The 19,908-nt window shown below is 35.2% G+C and overlaps 1 protein-coding gene across 1 annotated transcript in view; it reads right to left on the bottom strand.

Annotated features, from left to right (window-relative positions):
• adcy8 (adenylate cyclase 8 (brain)) overlaps positions 1-19,908 on the bottom strand; it is an 81,565-nt gene that overhangs the window by 47,816 nt on the left and 13,841 nt on the right. Inside the window, exons 2-6 of the mRNA XM_088918481.1 lie at positions 16,605-16,754; positions 12,835-12,965; positions 10,831-10,942; positions 6,874-7,001; positions 1,788-1,946 (exon numbers count right to left, since the gene is read on the bottom strand). Coding sequence (XP_088774607.1) covers positions 1,788-1,946; positions 6,874-7,001; positions 10,831-10,942; positions 12,835-12,965; positions 16,605-16,754 — 680 coding nt within the window. The remainder of the gene's footprint in view (positions 1-1,787; positions 1,947-6,873; positions 7,002-10,830; positions 10,943-12,834; positions 12,966-16,604; positions 16,755-19,908) is intronic.

Genomic DNA, 19,908 nt, shown 5'->3' on the forward strand with positions numbered 1-19,908 from the left:
TTTGGATTAACATGTTATTGGTATTCCCATAGTTTGTTCTAATGAAAACCAGAACATCAAAAACCTCTAATTATAAAATGACTTAATTTACAGTAAACAAGCTATGAAAGAGATTTTATCCTTGCATTAATTTCTACAATATACATGTATATTGTATGATGTGACTGCATGTTACTACACATTTTTTGAATGCTAAAATATGAATTTGGAAAAAACATACAGACTGCCACTTAAAACACTTGAGATTTTGATGGCAGTTATTGAAATTTGATCTTAGAGTAATAGCACGCTTAATAAATCAGACTTCTCTTTTTACAACCTGCTATTGTATGTCAAGCTGAAAGTCTTGGATAATATTTAAGTTGTAAAACTGGAAAGTCTGTGTGGCGGAGAAGTGAAACTTTTTAAAATTAAGGTTAAAATGTTTTAATGTCTTTTAAATGGTTTAAAAATCCAATAATTGTCCAAACACTAAACCATGCATAATAGCAGAATAATATAAATGAAAATGTATGTAATTAGTATTATTATTTTTAAGATTTTGTATTGAAAAACTAAATTTTTAGTTGTATTTTAAAGAATGATTGTCAACCAATTTCCAAATCTAATATGATTTTTCCAGATCTGAAAGTGAAAATTGTTTTCTACATGGCATTCATTGGATGGAGAAAAAGCAGAGATTAACTTGCTTGGCAGAAAAAAAGATTTTATGGAGTGACACAGAAATTACACAAGCCTTTTCAAAAATCACTTTACATTTAATTACAAATACTCATCCATCAGGGTAGCAACAGGCCCACCAGGGCCAATTAACCTAACAGTATGTGTTTGGACTGTGGGAGGAAAACCATGCAAACACAGGGAGAACATACAAACTCCATGCAAATAACACCCCAGGTCTGGAATTGAACCCAGAACCCTAGTGCTATAAGGCAGCACTATTAACCACTATGCCATCGTGTAGCCCTTAACTAAAAAAAATCTTATTTCATTCAACTTCCCATTGTGCTAAGGCAGGAGATGTCTATGATTTCAGAAGTGTTAATTTCAGGTAATGAGGAAAGAAGATCTAAAAAAACGTCTTGTGTTGTGACATCCTATACACAAAGACTGATGCACCTACTGCCATGAGAAAACCTTATATCAGTGCAGAATTACCCTGTTCTTGGGTTTTATCTTTTAAAGTGATATGCTGATTAAGTCAACTTTGATGTATGGAGAAAACTGTGAAATCCTACCAATCAAGTGTATAATTCTTATTTAAAATGCATAGAATGATTTCACTGCCTTTTAAAATATCATTGTTTTTTTGTTTTTTAAATGTTGAATGCTTTCTACACATCTTTTGTTTCCAGTCTGATGAGACAATTCTGTGTTTACCTCACATATACAGTAGATACCACCTGTTGTAAAACAGTACCTTTAAAGAAACGTATCGTGTCATGGTCGTAACACCTCACAAAAACATAGCCGTTGTGCTGCCAATGAAAGCAGGTCTCTCCATCGCTTAAGACCTTGTTGTGGCTATAGGAACTGATCTACTTCAGAGCAGATTTTGAGAACCAAAGGAGTACAGGCTGCAGTAAAACTGCAGTTAAAACCAGTGCTATAAAAGTGTGTTCTGCTATCTAAATACTCTTCTTGGACTTTTTGTAAAATGTTACATTGTTACAATGACCCAGTAAACATCAAAAAGTGGATCATTTTTCATGTACTCATGATTTTACTGCAAACGTTTTAAAAAATAAAATAATTATCTTTCATTCTATAGCTTTGACGTGGCTTACCCTGGAATGCCTCCAGATTCAAGCTTGTTTGCAATGTCTACATCCCAGGACCAAACGTCAAACTGCCACTTGCGAAGCCCTAGGACTCCACACAGCACGGAACCCGAGTGGATCCCAATCCTCATGTCAATGTCGTGCTTTGTGCGAGACCTCACATATCTGTGCCAACAAATGAAAGAGAGGGGGGAAAAAAGTCAGTTACTTTTTTCTTATATTTAAAAATAACATTCTTAAAGGGTATAATCTTTCCAAAAGGGGTGTTCCCATGGCAACACATCTGATGAAGAAGGCTAGTTGAACGGGCACTGTATTGCTGTAGTTCATGTTGCATAGTAACTGAGTAGTTGAATGAGATGCGGAATTAATTGGAAGAGACCACAAAGTCATTCATGGTTATACAGTTGTCATGCTTCAAATGTCTATCAAATTAGTATTATTCTAAAACGTGGGACACAGGACTTTTCACTAGAGCACCTACCGTACTTACTCTGAAGTCTTGAAAGTACATTTATAAAAAAATACAATAGGTTTATTCCATGCTGAAAAAAAGAAGAAAGAAAACACAACGTTTCGGCCGTGGAGCCTTCTTCAGGTGTGAGAAAAAAAAATATTTTGTCTCATTAACAATGAGCCTCCAATTACTGGTTTCTTTAGTCTATAATTAATATGTTCTGTTGAAAGCAATCAGCAGTTGCTAAATAATGTGATTGTTAGTTCATATATGAAAATACTGAAAACATAAAAGAATCAGTACACACTATGTCAGCACTGGTGTTTGTACTGTATATGTGTGACAAAATCATTTTTGGCAAAAATCAAGTATAGAGGCTGTAAATGATTATGAATGTAATAGATTAAAAGGAAATGAAACCAGTGTCAATATCATAATAGGAACAGCTACATTAGAATTATCAATTACATTCACAGAGGTCAAATTGTTCTCATATTACTGTACAGAACTGATTTGTTAATGTACCCTGTGGTGTTAATAAATTTGATTTATAAAGTGTCATCTCCAAAGGAAAGGGTTGTCTGGCACTTTTGCCATTCAAGAAAGGGAATGTTGCTATAAAAGCTTTCATCCATCCAAAATCTAACCATTTTATCCTAAAATACTGTAGGCTTTGAAGGAACTGTAAACTGTAATAGTAATTTGAATTTAATGTAACTTCACAGAATCTGTGAACAAAGTGTTTTTTCATATTTGATTACAAACATTTGGCCTTTTATGTGTCTTTTTTTTAAATCTAATACTTGTAATAAGAAAACAAGAGATAAAATAATAGAAAGAAAATAAATAGTTTATTGAGAATATTTCAGAAACCAGATATCTTCACATGTAGTTTAATAGCATTCGCTTTGCTCAGCACCTTTAAAATGGATGTCTTACATCATTACCAGTCATCCATTTTCTATCCATTTTATCCATTCTGTCCATATCAGGATAACATACTGTATAGGGCCTAGGGGAGCCGGAGCCCTTCCTGGCAAACAACTGGCGTAAGGCAGGATACACCCTGGATGGGACGCCAGTCCATCACTGGGCACATACAGACACACACACACACACTCACACCAGGGCTAATTTAGAACCCATTTAACCTATCAATCTGCCTTTGGACTGAGGGAGAAACCCAAAGCACCTAGAGGAAACCATGTGAGAACAGGGAGAAAGTACAAACTCCACACAGATAGCACCCCAGGAAGCAAACCCAGGGCTCCAGCGCTGTGAGGCAACAATGCTAACCACTGTGACGGTCTGCCACCCAAAAGTTTTTGAATTTCAAAAACACTCTAGTGGCTTTATGATCTAATCCCCGTTGGCATTCATTTTGATTTTAGTATCAAAAGCTTATTATTCCCTCCGATGGTCAAACCATTACAATATACAGTATATGTTTCTGTTTGCTTTGCCTTAGGCTAAATAATTTTGATCATTTTTCTTATTCTTTGGACTCAGAGGAGTCACACAAAGCTTTTAAGATGCATTTGGCTTGTATCACAGTATTATATCTGAATGCAAAGTTTCCAAGCAATTAAAGTAAGAAACACATAAATCGCCCAGATGGAATAGAATCTAAAGGGAAATGGCCAGTGGCATTACACCTGCTATCAGGTTTCTAAATGGCTCAGTACAAGGAAGGATTTATTCCATTTAAGTGGTTCTGTTGCCCATTTAAGAATGCTTAACATGTAGGCAAGCAGATAATAAAACCAACAATATTCTTATCACTGCATCTGCTAAGCTTGGATAGCAGGAATTTTGTTTTTTAAATGGATGTTCTGCGTCATCCTTAAAATGTTAAGGAGCCAGGCTGACTGATAGGGTTTATTTATATAACCAGCAGGTGCAGCACTGTCAGCTATTCTATGGACATCACTAAAGATGAATCTATGTCAATAGTGTATTTCTACAGGAAAAAAAAGTTGGGTAAATACCATGGGATGGAACATACAGCAAATCACAGCTGTGAGAAGGCATTTCATGGCATAGATCAGAAGGCACACAGTAATGTCTTAAAATACTGCACTATTTAAGATGAGAATTGCACGCAAAGCTAATTCTATAACATTTAGTATCTTTTGTCAGGAAATGGGTGTAACTGTAGAGTATCAAGGTAAAAATAAGACCTTTCTTAATTTATGTAATTTTAAGTGTTGACTGTAATACTGTATGCCATTGGTGCTCCTGCCCAAATTGTCCATGTTAAGCTACCATTCCAGTACAGTATACCTAGAAGTACTTACTCAAACCGAAATGAAAGGGCAAACAAAGCCTGACAGTAGTATAGCAGCAGAATGTTTCACTGTGTGTATTTGTACATATCACTGTGTAAGTCTTGTACATATTCAATTTGCTGTATATACTGTATTAATGTCCTTTTATGCACACCCAAGATTCACTTTTACATCTGTCTTTCTAAAATATTCTCATTGAGTTTAAAGGAGTACATTTTGCTGGAAAACTCTGATTATTTAACAGGAACGGCCTACTGTTGACTAACTTTCTCATAAGTACTAAAATCACTAACAGTGGTTGTTTATTTGATTTGAATTCTGGAGTTCAAGTTTCTAATTTTGAAGAAATATAAATATGCCCAAAGCCTTAAGAAATCAGATTTTCTGTAACTTGCTCATACCTTATTCTCAAATGATGTTACTCTCGGAACACTATGTATATCATCCCTCGCTCTCTAGGTCATGAACACAAGGTACAGTACAGTATGTATTCTCCCTCTCAGATCATGAAACATTAACACTGGCTGTTAATTTTATACACAATAATATTGTTTATGTTCTTAAAATGCATTACTTAGAAAGAAAGATATTGCAGGTCAGCTAGCACAGAACAGGCCAACCAGATTGATTCCTGGTCATAAGGACACGTCATACACAGAAAGGAAGAGATTAATTTTTTGGTTGGCAAGGACAAGATCGCATGGGGACTAGTTTCTGTGTTTAGAATCCTGAAAGACATTGATAGAGCAAAAACATGTGTCTTTTTCAAGATCAGCAATAACAAAGGGACCCGCAGACTCAATTTGAAGATAATGGAATGAGAAGATTTAGGGCTGAAAACAGGAGACACTTCTTATCTAGGGATAAGATTGTGGTAATCTGGAGCTAGCTTCCTAACTATTGCTGAAATTGACTCTGTGGGATCCTTTAAATACATAAAGTGTTTATATTCTTGTTCACTAATATACTAGCAATCAAACAAGCCAGATGGACTAAATGACTTCCTAATGTACAGTATGTAATGTTTGTTATGCTAGTTATGCTAGTACTATTATTACAGTATTAGTCTTTCTGCACTAAGCAGTATACAGTACATGTATATTTTTGGGGGTGTTGTTGTGGGAGAGTCGCAATGCTGTGGACAGATTCCTAAGAGTGATATGAATTGAGGATAAGGTATAAGCAACACGAATGTGCTCTCTCAAGGCTTGTATCACCATTATATTCCTGAGCTAAAATTAAACTAAATTCTAATTAAAACAAACTTCCAAAGTGTAGCTGTCACATTTAACTGATCTGGTCTTATGGAAATCATATCAGTTATTTAGAGATATAAATTAATATAGTTATTTTAATTATAAAGATTCAAAAACTGGGATCTAAATCTCCTCGTGGTGGATATTGCCAAAGGTGCCTTCAATCAATTTACAGTATATTGCAATGAGATACACATTTTGTCCACCTACTAAATCAAAGATCAATCAAGGTCAATTGTGAAATGTATGAAAACATATTCCAGAGGACATTCTTCTGTATGCAAAGGGGTTCCACGTTTGAACGCTACATATGGTCTTGATGAAAAATAAAGATAAAAGTGTCCAAAAACCTGCAATGAAACAATGAATGTAATGCTTCCTATTTTAACAGGTAACATTCAGTGATGAAAGGATAGTGATGGGTTACAGGCTCTCTTCCTTAAGATTTGGTCATTGTTCACGATTATTCTCCAGCACATGAAATACAAAAATTGAAGTGTTCATGTTATTGCCTATAGTTAAGCATTTTTACCTGCTGTTTTCAATTATTTTTTATTAACTGGTCTGCCTTGAGATGATCTTCATATTCCTTAGAGCGTAGCCCATGAAACACTCATTTCACATTTATAAAAAACAAGACAACTGTCGATACCATTCGTACAAATTGTAAAATTCCAACAATATTAAATATTGGTGTATTGTGACTTCCTTCTTTGATATCTTGATGAGATGAGACAGGTAAACTCATGCCAATCCAGTATAAAATCCAGTATATTTAGAGCAATTTGCAATTTGCAATTTGCAATTTGCAATTGCAAATTGCAATTTCTGCAATTTCCCTCACGGGATCAATAAAGTATCTATCTATCAGCATAGTATTTTGCACCCTGCACTGCTCTTGTCATGCATTCAGTGGATTGTAGAGACCCAATGGACCACACATACTGCTTATATTAGGCTACCTAATTGGTTGGATAACAATGACACTAATTTAATGCAGTGATTACAGTCCCGTGTGTCATTTTAAAAGCACTAAGCAGTTTCCTTTAATATTTTAGGGTGAAACAATTGCTAAAGGAGTATATTAGTACCTGATAGTTTTGATCATGCTCAGTCCCATTTCCACACAGCAGTGGGCATGGTCCTGCCGAGGTTCCGGTAACCCAGAAACGCAGTAATAGCAATCACCAAGGATCTTTATTCTTAAGCAGTGGTGTTCCTGAGAGACAAGGGTGATTGCATTAGCAGGAGGCTGCTTGGAATAGGCAGCTTTGAGAACAAGCCAAAAGCAGGTTTGGCAAGACATTAGTGTTTAAAAGGATGAGGGTGAATACACTTACAGATCTTGAAAACCTATCTACAAGACCAATTCATAGCAATGCAGTACTGTTCAGTGTATTACCTAAACAAAGTATACCATTAACATCGCAACAGATTTGCACCAGTCTCACAGATGTGCTGGTAGGGTATAAACCTTGAAAGCATTAATTAAAAAATAGTCATTTACGGACCAGAAAATAATCCAAGCTTTTGAACAACAAAGATTAAAGACCAGTGATCATCTTTCCAGGCTTCTGGCATAATTTGCAGTTGCTTTGATATTGCAAAAAAATATGCATATTGTGGCTTTCAAACAAACCTTTTATTTCTGGAGTTACAGACAGCATCTAGAAATGGTTTATACATTTGAATTAAACAGGTTAGTTATGCATGCATGGAAAATGTTTTGTAACTTCTAAAATACACTTTACTTTAAAGTAAACTGTAATAGTAATTCTAATTTAACTTAACTTCACAGTATCTGTGAACCAAGTGTTTTCATCTTTGATTAAAGACATTTGGCCTTTAATGTTTCTTCATTTAATAACAACAGCAACAACAACAATAATAATAATAAAATAGTTTAATAAGAACATTTGACATTTCGGAAACAAGATGTCTTCACATACAGTATAATAGTATTCACTCTACTTAGTATCTTTAATGTGAGGAAAGGGTATGATCTAAAGCAGAATGTGGTGACTGATTTCATTTAGGAAGGATTATTCTTTAGAAATTATTAAACTCTTGAATTTCTAAAGCTTTAACACTTCTTTTATTTCAATTTATATATTTGATCTCTGCAATAAAATCACAAAGTACTACTGTCATTGACTTAGTATTGATATTATTTTCCATATTCTTATTTTGTATTGTTCACATTTGTCCTTTCTTAAGTACTTGGCAAGGTTCTGCAAAAAGACATAAAAAATTATGGATTACTTACTTTAACAAATCATGTATATCTGAGTTCTTTCTAATGAAATAATACAAAAAGAAAGATTTGCGAATTGCATTTCTTGCCCGTCCTACATTTTAAATAAAAGGCAAATAGGAACACAGTGACTAAACAGGGTTGCTATATAGACCTTCTGGGCCAGGAAAATGTCAAAAATTATGTAGTGGGGAAAAAACACTTCAGCACTGTGATTTATTTTCTCATCAAACGATATTTGTACAGATGGGTACATTGCTAAGACTTATCAAATCAAAAATAGGCAGTTTACTTTTTAAAAAAGTTTTTATTGTCGTTAGAGAAAAACTGGAAAATATCTCAGAATGACTAAAGCTTGAAAAAGTACTACAGGCATATCTTTAAAGGGATTAAAATTTACTGGAGCAACTCCAAAGGGGATTCCTTCTGTAGTTATTTCTGTTAAAACTCAGTTTCACAGTTCACACTGCTATCAACTGCCACATTTAATTGAAATCCTATTAGGGGTTTATTTGATATAAAAGATGGTCTGGCCTCACATAACCTACTTTTTATTTCATAATGTTACTGTGGAAAACCCTGGTTTACAATTATGATAATTCTTTCTCTTGAATAAGAGAATAACTTGAATAACACCCTTAGATTTAGTGAAAGCCTTTATTTAAAATGACTTTTCTAAATGTACTGTTTCATAAGGCATGTAATCATTAAGCAATGCTATTTTTGTGCTATTTTGTTAGTCCACAGTGAACAGTGGACTTTTACAGAGATACTGTACAGTACATAAGCATTTAATTCCTATATTAAGTGCATACACTGTACATGAATTTCATAATTAATTCTAATAATTCTTTGCATTTATATAATGTTTCAACTCCAAAGGATCCCAAAGTGCCATTACTCACTTAATCCATCACTAAGTGCAAATACAGAAACACAGCTGTGATTTTGTACATGGGCCTACATGTGAGTAAGGGTAATTAGGGTAAGAGACTAAACATTAATACCTCTTCCACATTTTAAACCATGGTTAGATGGCCAGTTGTGACAAACCCAGCATTGATCATTCCACTTTTCTCTTTCTTACAGACTCTATTCTCTATCTTTTCCACTAGCTACAATAATTTCTAATTGTGGAAATCCAGAGCATGCTATCCAGCCATGCTGTTGAAGCCAATACTGTGATGCCTCAATGAGGCCCTCAAACTATTTAGCCACTAAAAGGCACAAGCTAGACAGGCCACATGACCTCATTTCATTTGTAACAATTGGATATTCTTCTTTACAAGTTGTTGAGTGGAGAATTTGGACTTTCTTTCACTTTTTGTCTATGCCATTTCCACAGCTCATGTTACTGTTAGCTTAGTCCTTAAGACTTTTGCTTACTGACTTCTGTAGGTAGCTTGAAACTTGGCTACAAATTTCATTCACTTTTAACATGCCAAAATTACATGACCATGAATGAGGTATAATAGCCAAAATGGTATTTTAACAGGATGATAGCGACAAACCAATTTTTCTTCATAACCCCACAGTTTCCTGATACTTTTGTTCCCTAAAGAACACATAATACAGCCGAATCTAACCCACCTCACTCATGACAGAATTTTAGTTCAAACTGTTTCATATGAATTTTTTGTTAAGGAGACAATGCAGTGATGCATGTTTCCAGACTGAGACAAATATTCAGTCAGAACTCATTTTGACTTTTCCAACATGCGAAAAAAGAATGATCAAGCTTATATAAGGCACAGATATGAAATGCTGATCACCTCTTTAATCAATAAATGAGTCATTTTATTTTTATTGTTGTTATCACAGTAGAGCTAGCACTGTTCATTCCATGTCCTACTGTATAATTAACTAGGCTCACTGCATTTCCTATTAGTAACTATAATGCATGATTGCTTTTAGACTGGGCAATTAAACCCTTTACCAAAACTAAAGAAAATGGACATAATTATAAAATACCTGTAGGGAACTTGTTTATGCTTTGTGCTTTCAGATTACACATTACACATTCTGCTTTTAAACTTTTAATGGTTCACTGGATATCTGAAGCACAAAACAAAAACAAAGAAGTTATTAATTTGCTAGAGGAAATGGCCTTTTATAATTCAAAGAACTATGGTTTTACTTTTTGCTGTTACTTAAAAATAATTATTTCTATAAACTTTAATTATTAAACAGTGCATTTGATGTCTTTATTGGCATTTCTGTTAGATACATTTATGCACTCTCATTAACTATGTTAAATCCAGTTATTCCAGTTCTGATCCACTAGTTATTCAAGCAAGGCTATTAATATTATCACCCTGGTAGAACAGGCATGACATATGTTTCTTCATCAAGAAGGAAAAATATTTCAACAAGAAATATTTTCACTTAAATCATTTGTATCATTGAGGGTCATTTTTATAGTTTGAAGAAAGAGACATACATATTTCAATGTGCTTCAACTTTGGAAAATGCAGATTCACCTATCTCACAATCTTTCTCATTGGTCTAAAGTAGGTCAGGAGGATAAACATACACAAATCACCTATCTCTGTAAAATACAAATTTACATCAGTCTTTTTAGCCTAATAAAAAGGGCTGGTTGAATGTAAAACTTCTGTACTGTACAGTACATACAACAGACAACATTTCATTAATGTGAAAATGCATTAAATCTAGGAAAAAATAATTAGGATTCTAATTATCTTCTATTCTGTAAATCTTAGGAAAACACTAAAAACACTCCAAAAGTAGCATCACAAGAGCTGATAAATGTGTCTCATTACACTTCACTTACGTGTGCAAGTCGATCAAATCTTGCAAATAATTCATTTAACATCCTGACCAATTCTTGTGCTGACAAGGTCGTAGACAGGTTGGTGAAGCCTTTCACGTCTGCAAAAAGAATGCTGAATAAAATATGGAAATATCAAATTAATATATTATTCTACCACAACAGGAATAGGCATCTCAAAACAGAAACATTGGATCTCTCTATGAATACTGACTATGCACTTTGCTGTGTTCATCAGTTAGATAAACTAACCCACCTACTGTATCTAACAACAGGTATTGAGCAGAAATGGGAAGGTATGGGCAGTGTGTGAGAAACATTTAAAACCACAGCCCTGGGCTTCATGACATTTCACTGTAGCCTGTCGTTACATCAGCCATAAGAAACAACCTTCATGAAGCCTTGCAATGAGGTCACTGCTCTGTTGGACCTGAGCTGCATCCTCAGGGATCCCATATACTGTATACTACTAGTATGACAAACACAGATCTGGCCTGTTTTGTTGGAAACTAGGTACAGGCTTAAAAAAAGTAAAATACTGTACTTATTACACTCTCCTCATAGTAAATCAAAGCAAGAGCTCACATTGAACAAGTTACACCTGTCACAATTCCTACTGTAATGGGTTAGTGAACTGAGTTATTGAAGCATATCACTATTGCACTTCAAAATTTTCTATAGGCAATACAGTAGCATCCTAGTAGAGTGTTCATTGTGTTCCGCTGTGGTTAAAGTTAAATCACGAGTTTGTGTCTTAAGCAGGTTTTGAACCTATGACCTCAGGAATTTAGCATGCATACAAAAACACTACTGTAAAAGAGATGGGCCCCCTAGTCATGTTCTACAATCTATTGCACTCATTATGTCATCTTAAAAGAGAAGCTGATTTTTGTACAAGACAAACCCCGTGCTCAAGTAATACTCTCCAAAGTTAGGTGTTTAAAGGCATTCTTACTAATGTTTATCCTCAACTGCTGATGAGCCAAAAAGGAAAAAACAGATTTTGTTTAACAGAATCACACACTAGACTCTGTTTGAACTGAGCAATTCCATCATCCTGCACAGATTCAGGCAGCACCGATAGGGCCCAAATCATGTCAACTGACTGCAGCCACTGTAATCATGAGCCTCTAAATGTTTATTGTGTCGGAAATATTCTGTTATACAGTATCTTTAAGACTGTAAAGGAATTTTCTGTTTGTTTTAATCTGGTAGGCAATCCATATTGTTATTTTTAAGCCCAGTAAATTAAGATTTACTAAATTTTCATGTTGCTTTCTATGCATTATCAATCAAATATGCACTTTTAAAATTGCACATTTACTTTTGAAATGTACACAACTGTATATTACTGAAGAACAGAAATGTGTATTACAACTGTTACAGTACCTTTAACTTTGGAAACCGTCTACCATGATATAGCAATCCTTGAAATATCACAAAATATGATTTTTCTTATGGCACATTTGATTAACTAGTCAATACAGGTTTCATCATTATCATTATACTGTATATTTTTATAAACTGATAACAGAAGGCAACTCTTTACAGAAGTGTGTGAGACTAATGAACAAGCTACCAGGGAACTTGCTATGTTGTTGAAGCAAGTTCCCTGGCTTCTTTCAAGAAATCAATTAACTACTAAGTACCAAATGTACTAGAGGGATCAAATGGCCTCTTCTTTTTTTAAATGTTCTTATGTTCTTTGGCAGTTTATGCTGACATACACAGCCAAACATTTTTAAAGTATTTTTTAAATGACATAAATATCAAAATAGTATGCATTTAGTATTCACCGCCCACCTTGTCTTAACATGATTTATAGTATTATGTGCCTGGGGTTCTGTGTATTCAATCTCTTGCAGATTAGAAAAAAAAAGCCTCAAATTACATTTTTGTTTATTTTCCTTAACCTCACTAGACTAAACTGAAGCTGGACAACATATCCCACGATATCACAACGTGTGCTATTTGTTCTCTTTCCGTGAGTTTTAATAAGACCCTTACCTGACATTTTCATAGCGGTGAATGTAAATTTTGTGAAACTGGTGCTGCAGGTGCTCATCTTCTACATTAGTCATGTCATTTATCATTTCGAGCACTACAAATCGAGGTAAAACAGACAGAACCAATCGCTCCTGGAAAAAAAAGGAACACAGTGGTTACCAAAGTAAGATCTTTAGAATGCAGTGAACATCATGGGACATCATACTACATTTTCACATGAAGGGCTAGTGTTTGTGGGCAATGCTACCTTTGAGAATTGCAATTGAATAGGAAAGCACCCTTGAGACAGTTTTGAGGCCATCTTGCGTCATTTAAAAGAATGAAACCTGGCCTTTGCTTTTTTCTCATTCCTTTCCTAATTATCATTCATGCCTTAACAGTCCCAAGCTATTTGATGTTCACTGCCATCAACTTTTTGCAATAAACAAATTAAGAACATTATCAGCATCCAGTGTAAAATTATACAGAAGAATTAACATAAAAATACTTGATTACAACTAAGACTTACTCTACAGATAACACTTCATGAATTGAAGTATTGTCGAATATACAAAAGAATAACATACTGTACAGTATATAAAACACACATATCTGTTAATATCAGTGATTTACTTTCTATATTCCTATGTTTTGTGCTGTATTTAATGTTTTGTAACCTCTGTTTTCAGTTTTCACTGTTGAGGTGTCACTGGAATTTTCAGCCACACGTTCTGGCTAGATGTGAACAGCTATATCATCCTGCAGCTCACAACTGGCAATCCACTGAAGCTAAGCAAATATGAGCCTGACCAGCACCTGGATGGGAGGCCTCCTCAGAAAGCTAAGGTTACTGCTGGAAGAGGTGTTAGTGGGACTAGTAGGGAGCACTCACCCTGTAGTCTGTGTGGGTCCTAATGTCCCAGTAGAGTGATGGGGACGCTATACTGTAAACAAGTGCTGTCCTTCAGATGAGATGAAAACGAGATCCTGACTCTCCATGGTCATTACTAATCCAGGGTTTTTCTCAAAAGGGGCAGAGGTGTTACCCCGGCATTCTGGCAAAATTTCCCACTGGCCTCCTAATAATCCCCATCTATGAACTGGCTTCATCACTCTGCTCTCCTCCCCACTGATAGCTGCAGTGTGGTGAGTGTACTGGTGCACTATGGCTGCCGTCGCATCATCCAGGTGGGGCTGCACACTGGTGGTGGTGGAGGAGAGTCCCCATTACCTGCAAAGCGCTTTGAGTGGAGTGTCCAGAAAAGCACTATATATTTATAAGGATTATGTACATATCTTTTTAACTGCAGTACAGGTTGAACTGGAGATGTTTGGATTTCTGCAATGGGTGGGTTTGTACGGACATGACAATCCCTCACATCTTTTTGAGAAATGCCATTATACCACCACTCAGTTCTGAAAAGGGTGCTTCTCTAGAAGGTGCAAGTGATGTCAGGTGGCATCCCATACTTATTCATACTTATTCACATAAGGATATTTATTGTTGGATCAGTTAACTAATTAAATAACCCAAAAATATCACCCAACCTTGTGTTAGAAATTTAATTAGGTTACTTATTTCAGTTTCTTAATTAAGATTTTCATTAAAATATTATTAGGTTTAAATCTAAAATATATACTGTAGGAAAATGGACCAACCAATGCGGTTCACACATTTTTTCTTTGCTCTGAACCAACAGACAAGATTAAGTTGTATGATCACCAAACCCCCACTCCCAACAAAAAAAACATGGAAACTGAACTTTATTTTTTTTCAGAATCAAAATAGTTTATTTTCAACCCTGGAAATGTATTTGTGTGAACTGTCAGTGTAATGAAATTGCAATATTGTCTCCACTTGACTTGAAATAAATACCCTCTACATCAGATTGCAAGTAGTTCCTGAGAGCTCTGCCTGATAAGTGAAAGAGGAGAGAAATACAAAAGTGCCCTTGTGTTCTTCAAACAAGGGCCTTTCTACTTTTTCTGTCTTTAGATAATTCTCTCCTTATCATGAATTTCATTATATTCCACCCAAGACAGCAAGGGAAACCTGGAACAGAGCACCAGACCGAACTGAGAACAAGAATAGACTGTCTCTGTACTTATTCTCCTTTGCTCAAAGAAAAAAAAAATCACAAAATAAATGTCTCACTTTTACTGAAGACTCTGCACCAATACCAAACACATCTAATTTGGCATTTAGAAGATAATATCCAGCTAAGTTCATTGCTATTAAAAATAATGGTAGCACTTTATATAAGATGTTGCTTATAAATGTTGTATTGATACTTTACATAGATTTAATAGATTATGTGTATGTGGAAATAAAACATTAAGAAAGCCTTACAGACAGAATATTAAAATGTGATACTAATGCTTAGCAATGATATCTGAATTATTTATTAGTTCACAAAATTAGTGATAAATAATTACTCTAATTATACAGCTTCTCCATCCAGTGCATTTACACTTCATCTTGTAGTGCAGTGCAACACCCAGTCTGCACCAGCAGCCCCACTACACTGCCAATCAGGTAGAGAATTGAGTCATTTCGTCACCAACTGGGAGACTTTAGGAAGGTCAGCTTCTTTTGGTCAAAAGTAAGATTTAGATACCATGGTTAACATCTCTACACTTATGAAAAGTGCCATGGCCACTGTAATGACCAACAAATCAGGACCTCACTTTAACACTTTATCGTAAGGACAGCACCTCAGCCAACACAATGTCCCCCAGTCACCATACAGTACTGGGGTTTTGACTTAAAAACTTTGTAGAGCGATACGTGCCACCTCTTGCTGTAGCAACATGGTTTCATTAGAGGTCTTCCATCTTACTATTGACCAGACTTAGCCTTTGTTTAGCGTTCTACTGTATATAAAGATACGCAGTATAGAGATATAAAGAAAACAGGTGACAAGGTAATGAAGATGCCAAGTGACATCTGCACTAAAAGGTCCCATTTTTTGCTACCTGTTAACAAGATGTGCTATACACAATATAATGCATTGTAAATACTTCATAACCTATTAACTGACCATCCATTAAATATTGTATTTCAAACGTTTAATAATGCATTAATGTATAAAGAATTTAATACACAGTGAAATGTTACAATAATTCCTTTATGAATGCATGACAGGAGTTTTCTCTGTTCTAGACAAGTTTAATCTGTTCCAGAGTGTAGTCAACTATTCATCATCAGAACTGTGAAAGCATACACATTTTTTAGATTGAATTGCAAATGAAATGTCCAGCTCTCCGTGTAAATAATGTCACTGTTTCTCATGTCCCTCTAAAATTTGCTGAAAGCCGGATAATAATTCCATTGCTACAGTCAAACCTCTATCAATTTTAAATGATGAAAAATTTTATTTTTGGAGTATTATACACAAAAACAGAGAAATAACACTTAAAACACAGGACATGGGAGATGTTTCATCAGTCATAATAAATTCATTAACAATGGGCATTCAAATGTTTAAAGTATTATCATTCAGAGCTTTAAAAAAAAACTTCAACAAATAAACAATGAAATGCATTTTAGCAGGACTGTTTCCCTGCCATGCTTTGATTGTCAGCCATTCACTTACAGTATGCTGTACAGATTTTTTATGGCATGGTGATATGTTTGCTAATAAAGTATTTGATATATTTTTTGGAGTTCTAAAGTTATCTATTTATGAACTTTACACAACTCATTTTATCATACAATACATCCTAATGCTGAAATTTGACCAAAAAGTCAAATGAAGAACTCCTTTACTCCTCACACAGCTCTCACATACCTGTCTCTGGTTTTCTGTCTCCAATCTCAGCCTGGCTTCTATACATCTCCTGGTCTCTAGAAAGGCTTGCCGCTGTGCTCTGTCAGACAGGTAACTGATGAACATTCCTGCTGTGTTCATACACATGAACAACACTGCCTGGGCCACCAGCTGGGGAGAAGAAAAAAGATCTGTCAAAGCCCTGCAAGCAAAACATGCACACAAACAAAATATGAATTTCTAACATTTCTAAACCAATGCAGTAGATGTTTACCCCTTTTTTAATGACCTTGAAGATAATTTAGAATTTCCAGCAAGAGGACATTTATATACCGTAGTATCTACAATATGTAACTATGCTGAAAATGTTGCTTAATGTACTTACTATACCTTAAAACAAGGGTTCAACACATGTCTTAGTGCAGTGTTTGAATCAAAATTTTTAATATTTTTTCTTACATTACAAGTACTGTACTAGTTTCACAGCATGGTCTCATTATTCTGTATATCAAATGTAATCAACTTTGAATTGGTAAAAGTGAGACCTGGCGATGTAGTTATTACAAGAAAACCAGCCAAAAGGAAAATGTAAAACATTTACTGTATAATGCTAGTTACAACACACTGCTTGCTCTGAAAAGTACAGCATGTGCAACCTTCTTTTTGCTTTTTGAGTTTGTAAAAGTTAGGGTTTGTAAAAGTTAACATGTTTTAAAATTTTGAGGTAGTCATACAGTCTTAAGTGAAACTGCACTCTTAGTTCTGTGCTTTGTCTGATTTTGGATCCTGCAGAAATCTATAGAGGACCACTCCCTTGCCTGCCTTTTAGATGGAAAAATAACAAGCTCAGACATGTCTGTGCACCTGCACCTTTATCCTAGTCTGCTGCACAACTATACACAGTAAACATGCATAGTACAGTACAGTATATAAAAAATCTAACATGGTTACAGTATACATGTATCTGCACTCATCCTTATTAGACATCTAATGAGTTCATTTTAATGAGCACCTTTGAGCAGAGGGAGTGAGTACATGCAAATACTCCTTCTGCAATGCCTTGATTGTAGTGCCAGAATTTGCATATACTAATTAATTTTGGTCATAGAGGAAAGTTCATCTCACTTGTGCTGCTTAAGTGTGGCCGAGTATTCAGAAAAACAACGATGTTCAGAAAATACAGTTTTTACTTATTTATATTTTTGCTATGGTTTTAATAATACTATGAGAGTACACATCTGAATAACAGGGCACTTAGTGGACCGATCAGAATGAAATATTTTGATCAAGGATACAGCACAAAATATGAGATTTGAACCAACAATCCTCTTGCCAGTGCAGTCATAGTCTTAATCATCACTCCATGCTACTGGAATCGTCATCTGGTCATTTTGAGGTTTGTTTTTTTATTGTTTCCAACCCCCCACCCCAAAAAAAAGCTATTAAAAGCAATTTCCTAATACTCTATACATCTGTCAAGAAATCTAGTGTGGCTTTACGCGGGAGCGTGTCCAGTGTGGAGGTTACGCGGCACAGCGGTACACTTTTTGTAGCATTTTTTTCCCACTCTTTTTGGTCCCTGCTAACCTTCCAGCTGCTTTGGCTTCCAGCTGATGAGCCCCAGCTGGGCGGGTCCTAGAAAGGCACACCAGACACGCTTTTTCACTGGGGCAGGCATAGCACACGCATTTTTGTTATGCACTCAGTTCTTGTTGTGTTTTTACCTTACGCGCTCTGCTCCCCAGACTGGACTCCGTTAAATAGTGTAAGCCCAATATGGAGGTTGCGCGGCACAGCGGTACTCTTTTTGCCTTTGCTGCGTTTCCCCCCACTCTTTTTGTATTTTTGGTCCCTGCTAACCTCACACAGGTGCTTCTGTCCCCTCACCTGGGACGTTGACTTTCTACTGGTGCTTCCGCTACACAATGTCACACTAGGTAGCTTTCAATTAATGCACTTTTAATTTCCGCTGTGTTGGTGTGACTTGACTCTAGAATATATACTGTACTTCCTAATTTAGGACAGTTCTCATTTTCACATGCATAAAAGCAGGTAAGGCCAGAAATAGACAGTTTTTTAGACAGCATTATGTGTATATCTACTGTAGGTGTAGTCAGGGATGAACAGTGTCACTAGGGTGACATGGGCAGGTGGGTTATGTTTGTCTGTGTGCCTCCAGCCACTGTTTATTCACATTATCTCACAGTTAGTAAATCTAAAAAATGGTTTTAATGTCTTAGTCTGTACCTTATGCTTACAATGTACCAAATCTAAAACAAAAAAAATAAAACCCTAAAACATTTTTTAATTTAATCTCATTTTTTAAATAACAAATTAAAATTGTCCACCTAAAATTTAATTGATAAAACTATTACAACAGTGTACAATTAACAATTGGCTAAAAGCCTTAATAAGAAAAAAAAAATGAAATATTGACTTATAAGAATCTAATTAAATTCTTAATTAAGACTAATGTTTTATCCTGAACTGCTCTATGGAATGTTTTCATCATGGACATACAGTATTATACTTCATGAAAAGCACTGTAGTTGATTGAAATGTGTCAAGCTATACTGCAAGGTATACCATTTCAAGCTATACTTCTTATTAGTGATAGGTAAAAATAAAAAAAACATGAACCTAAAAGATGGATGTGAATGTATAATGTGAAAAATGCTGAATTGCACCAGCATAGCTATGATTATTCAAATGTACTCAGCATTTGAAAATAAAGAGTTTCAGGTTGCTCACACTTGAAGAAGGCTTCACAGCCGAAACGTTGTGTTTTCTCTCTTCTCTTTTCAGCATGGAATAAAAACTATTACTTGTTCCTTTGCAGACTAGGCATGCTGATGCAGCTACCCACCTGAACTATTGTTAAGGAGTGCAAACTCCATTTCAACTACAGTATCAGTAAAATGATTTCTGCAAGTTAACCCCAGAACTTTCACAAATATGATCATGAGATAATTCATATATTCAACTTTTAACTGTTCAATTGCATTACACTGTCATGGAACAGCTGGAGAACGTGAAAGTCTGAGATGAAAATGTAAATTGGACTATGTTTAAATTAATCAATGGGGAGGGTCTTAAAATTGTAATTTGGTATGTCATGCTGCACAAAGGGAAGAATGGAAAAACATTTCTAATGAATGATAAGTTGTTCTCTAACCCAGCGATTCAAATACCTCTGTAGTTTGCTATTCAATAGTAGGTGTCAATTTATGCATAAATGGATTATGTGTTTAATTATGAAACACTTTGCCTCACTATTTTCTACAACAGCTCGTCACGCATATCATTGCCACTGATGAGAAACTCA

This window comes from Atractosteus spatula, chromosome 6 (genome assembly GCF_055471065.1).
Source record: "Atractosteus spatula isolate fAtrSpa1 chromosome 6, fAtrSpa1.hap1, whole genome shotgun sequence".
In the NCBI taxonomy this organism is placed as follows: domain Eukaryota; kingdom Metazoa; phylum Chordata; class Actinopteri; order Semionotiformes; family Lepisosteidae; genus Atractosteus; species Atractosteus spatula.